General features: G+C 37.9%; 1 protein-coding gene across 1 annotated transcript; it reads right to left on the bottom strand.

Annotated features, from left to right (window-relative positions):
* Positions 1-4,222: 4,222 nt before the first annotated feature.
* LOC130866341 (olfactory receptor 6C6-like) lies at positions 4,223-5,182 on the bottom strand. The gene has a single exon (XM_057757700.1). It carries the CDS (start codon positions 5,180-5,182, stop codon positions 4,223-4,225), a length of 960 nt encoding a protein of 319 aa, XP_057613683.1.
* Positions 5,183-5,424: the final 242 nt, after the last annotated feature.

The following is a 5,424-nucleotide window of genomic DNA, read 5'->3' as shown; positions in this document are numbered from 1 at the left end:
TCCTTCCACTCTTCAACTCGACTTTGGGAGCTCAGTCCAATGCTCCTATGTGGGTCTCTGCATCTATTTCCATCAATTGCCGGATAAAGGTTCTATGGTGATATTTAAGATAATCATCAGCCTGACTACAGGGCAAGTCAAGATCAGACCCCCTCTCTTCCAGTATTTTTAGACGTAAGCAAAAAGGAAAGGGACATTGGGATTGGGAGTTCTAAGGCAGGGAGTAATGTCAGAACAAAGATTCCATGACAGTAGACGAGGGATGAGTGCAGGGTAGAAAGTTTGAGGCATGAATGGAGTTAGGCCTACAGGAGAATAAGATGCAAAAAGAGGAAGGAACTGAAACTAAAGCTTTGTGAAAAGCCAAATGGAAACACATTACTTTCCAAACCAATTCAAAACTTATTAAAAAAATAAGAGGTACAGAAGGATGATATCTTGTATGTATGCATAACTGTGCTCTCATAAGCTAAAGATTACTAAATGATCCCAGCGACAGGTATTAGCTCCTCCTTCTGTGTTTTTGGTCAAAAGAGGCCCCAGAGGCCTCAAAATACTATATTTTCTTGTCATTATTCTTTATTGCCGGAAAACTATTTGATAAGACCCTGCTGCTATAGATACAACACAATTTTTTGCACGTTATCAAGAAGCCAAGCTGGAAGCTTCCACTTTGCAGTCTAGATTTTACAGTGTCTGGTGATGTTTTATGCTAAAAGTGGAGAAGAGTCACTAATAGCTCAACCCAGAAGCAAACCCTGTCAACTGTATGGCCAATATTTCAGGCAAGATGTAGTTAGTCACTGATGCAATAGTGGAATGAGTACCCTAGGAGGTAACCAACAGTATTATTCTTGAATTTTGGCCAGCTATAAAACAGGGGATTCTTGTGTGATATTGTGAAAACAGGCAAAATCCTTGGCTCATAAGGTCTTAGAACTTGAGGGGGTATACTTTATACCATTGTTCAGCTAAGCTGTCATATTGCTACACTGTCTTCTAAATGTTATGTTTGTATAAATAGACAGACACTTATTCTGTCTACTCTTATTCTGGCACATAGAAGCTTCTCTTTGTAGTAGATGATTGTCAATTCTGGAAACCTGTCTGATTAAGGCACTGATAATAAGAAATGTTTGAGTGATCCGTCCTAAACAGGACATTTACCTCACCTACTGAAGCCACAGGGTTATTACAGAGAGGGGTTGGAAAAATCTAAGGGTTCAAAGATGGGGAGGAAGGTTAAGAAATACTGTCTTTTGGGCATGACACAGCCAGTGTCATCATGACCATATAGAAATGAAGGCTGCCTGAAATAGGCATAGAAGTGACTAGGTCTCTGGACTGTCATCAGAGACAGGGTAGAGGCTCAGAAAGCACCGTCCTTCATAACTGCACTACCAGATACTGATGGATTCTGGAGAAAGGTCTGTTATTGTCGTTAGTTGTGTATTCACTGTGGAGACCCCCAGACTACAATGGATAGTTATGAAATCCATGCCACACAGAAGCAAGTGTTTAAAAGGAAGACAAGACTGTGGAAATGGGAATTTTTTGGAGGTGAAGGGAGTGTTAGTGGGAAAGAGCATAAAGATGAAGAGATTATACTAATTAGAACGTACTTTATACATGTATAATTTAGTAAAATAAAAATATTGCTAGAGAAAAAGGAAAGAAAATTCCCTAGTCCTTTAAATATACAAAATTCTGTGCAGGGTGGTAAATTTTATAATTTTGTGTATTTGTGATGTGTGTGTGTGTGTGTGTGTATGCCTCATTAGTTTGTGCCTAGTTTTGTGTATGGTTGTACTCACCTGTGTTTTGCTCAGATAAGCCAGGGTCAGGTGTGTTTTATACCTCTCCACCTTATTTTTATAAATGGTCTTTTCACTGAATATGCAGCTCACATTTGTGACAGAATGACAAGCTAACAAGCTATTGGGATCCACCTGTCTCCAACTCACCAGTGCCAACACAGCTTTTATCTGGGCATTTGTAATTTCAATGCGGTTCCTCATGCTTGCACAACAAGTCTTGTGGCCACTAAGCCACCCCCTAGGCCATAATTATCTATTTAGTATCCAAAAACATATCTGCAAGTATTATATTTTATATAGACCACATTCTGAATCAATGAAATCCTAAACATTTACTAGGCCATAATTATCTATTTAGTATCCAAAAGCATACCTGCAAATATTATATTTTATATAGACCACATTCTGTAATCAATGATATCCTAAACATTTACATTATCAGAGCATATTTCATGTCAACATCTGTAAATATTGTTAATCTTAGCATTTTTTATGAAGCCCACACTTATACCTATAACAATACATTTCTACACAGGGTATGAAAATTACTGACTGGAAAGAATCTGTTGCAGAACTGAAAATACCTCCTTTGCCCATTTGGGATACAGAGTTTAGAATATAGATGCAGTGTATTTCCAGAGAAGTAAAAGATTCATGACTTTTAAGTTACCTATATAGCCGGAGGCTTCCCCAAGTTGCACAACCAGACCTGGAGGAGGCCAACAGCCCACACGACCGCTATGTTGTCTGTATGACTGAAGCCAGGCTAAGCAGAGCCTTTCTTACGCTCTTGAGCTAGTACAGGTTGTTTGTTTCTGGATTACAATCTTCTTGTAAGAAATGACATGTACCCTGAGTAGAGTTTCGGTGTAGTTACACCAGGAAACTCCCCATCCCCCACCCCAGATTTTACTGGAAAGAAGCTGTGTGTCTAAAGGATGGTAGACTAGTTAGAACTTCAGCGACATGGGAAGGTGGGAATCCTGCAGATACAGATACTCATGACCTCACCTCTGCTAGCTTAGCCCACGAACAGCAATTCTTGCAAACTTCTTTGTCAGTAATAGAATCCTGTAACTAACAGACCAAAAATTTTTGACATATGTTTATCAGTTTATTGCTTTTATGAAATTCTCCAGTGTTCGAACAGCTGGGCCTCTGCATCTATATCTGTTTCTTGTGTCTTGGGTTATTTTCCTTCTGTTTGTTTGTTTTATACTATTCTAATGTGCTCGTTTTTGTTTTACCTTTTTATATTTTATTATTCACCTTTGGAAGATTGTGTGTTTTCTAATGAGAGTCAGAAAAGGGGTGGATCAGGTGGGAGGGGAAATGGGTTGGAACAGGGAGGAAAAGAAGGAGGGAAACCGTAATTAGATGTATTACGTGAGACAAATATCTATTTTAAATAAAAGGATAAAAAAGTTACAAATTGAAAAACAACAGAAAAAAAACTTTTTGGAATCTATTAATAGATCAGTAGCATCTGTGACCAAAAACCTAAGAATGTCATTTAATAACATTTGAAACTTGTAGAAAAGATTCCCCACCTTCCTATAATCATCTTCCTGATGTTTCCACCAGTGTATTTAAGAAATATCTTCATTTATGACTTTCACTGTTCTGTTACCAAAAGGAAATAAAAGACAACAACAACAAACTCCTTAAGACTGTTTCCAAAAGGAAAGAGGCACTAAAGAGAACATAAATCTGTTCCTAGGTCATGTCACTCAAATTCGGCTCTAGAATAAACATCTTGAATTCCCTTTGACAAGAAAGCTGTGTTCTTTGGCTTTGATATTTTTGGCAAAATGATTTAATTATTCTGACAATTAATTTTTAATGATAATAACTCTAGATGAGAAACATCTCATTCTTTAATATGCTTCGTGCTTCTCATCAACAGTGCCCATCAATCTATTTTCTTTCATCTACGTCATTTGGATGCTTCCTTGTATAAGACTAATTTAATCTTTGTATCAACTCAGATTTTCTAGTTATTTTCTACAACCTTCATTACATTATAGAATAATTTCATGCTCTGTGTTTGTCTTTATTTTTATCAATGCAAAATATTAAGCTGCAAATTAAATACATAAAATTAATACACACAAAGAGTAACTCAGAATGTCTAGACATTTACTTTGTACAATACATTTTGTTTATGAGCCTTTAATTTATGAGATGAGAGATCTCTGTGTAAAGATAGAATTACAGAGTGTGTACTGAAGAAACAGTTTCCTTTTAGCGATTCAGAAGATCTATTCTGAAATATAGAATATCTAATTGCATAGAGCAATTAGGATACTTACTATGATTTAAGTAGTAAAGGAGAAAAATGGCATAAGCCATAGTGGATATATCTATCAATTTCATTTTTTTGTCAGTCATGTTACAGCAGCATGCTATTTTTGCCTAATTCTTAATTCACTGTTTTGAGAAGAACACAATCTGTGAAGGACCTGTTTGAAAGCATCCTTCACCTGCTGGTTCCTTAGGGTGTAAATGAATGGGTTTAGCAAAGGGGCCACAGAAGTGTTGAGCACAGACACACCTTTGTTTAAAGTCACTCTCTCCTTGGCTGATGTTTTCATGTACATGAAGATACAGCTGCCATAAGTAATGGAGACAACAACCATGTGTGAGGAGCAGGTGGAAAAGGCCTTTCTCCGTTGTTGAGCTGACGGGAACTTTAGGATGGTTTTGATGATGAGTGTGTAGGAGAGGATCACTAAGATCAAGGTGATGACAAGTGTCATCACAGCTATGACAAAAGCCATCCATTCTATAAAGCGTGTGTCTGTGCAAGACAGCTGCAGGACAGGAGAAGTGTCACATAGGAAGTGGTCTATCAATTTGGAAGCACAGAAATCCAGTTTGAGTCCCAACATCAAAGGGGGGAAGATGGATAAGAACCCAGTCACCCAGGAACTGATGACCAGCAGGTGACACACTTTGCTGTTCATGATGATGGGGTAATGCAGTGGTCTGCAGATGGCGACATAGCGGTCATAGGACATGGATGCCAGGAGATAGAACTCTGTGATTAGTAGCAGAAAGAAGAAGAAGAATTGGGTTAGACAAGCTCCATAAGAAATTGTTTTGTCACCGGTGAGAATGCTCATCAAGAACCGTGGAATGCAGGAAGATGTGAATGCCATTTCTAGGAAGGAGAAATTCCGGAGGAAGAAGTACATTGGAGTCTTGAGGCGGGGATCCAGCAGGGTGAGGAGGATGATCACTAAGTTCCCCATCAGGCTCAAGATGTAATTGAAAAACAGAAACAGGAAAATCAGAATTTGTAGCTGAGGGTCATTGGTCAGCCCCAGCAAAATGAACACTATCTCTACCGACTGGTTCTTCATTCCTCTTGTATTCCAACATGTCTACAAAAGAAGTTTAGAAGAAGTACACCCTTAAAAATTCTCCCTTTTCCAACATAAAAATTTCTTACTCAGAAAATTAACCAAAGCACATGTATTTTTAAAAGTTATCTTAGAGTTTATTCAAGAACCTGTTTACTATCTCATTAGTATGTTTAAAAGAACAAGGGAAATACCCTTCCTGTAAAGAGTTGAGTATACTATAATTGTGCATTTACAGAAGG

Source organism: Chionomys nivalis, chromosome 25 (genome assembly GCF_950005125.1).
Source record: "Chionomys nivalis chromosome 25, mChiNiv1.1, whole genome shotgun sequence".
NCBI classification, from domain to species: domain Eukaryota; kingdom Metazoa; phylum Chordata; class Mammalia; order Rodentia; family Cricetidae; genus Chionomys; species Chionomys nivalis.
The sequence above is the reverse complement of the archived record's forward strand: the minus strand, read 5'-3'. Positions and strand labels throughout refer to the sequence as shown.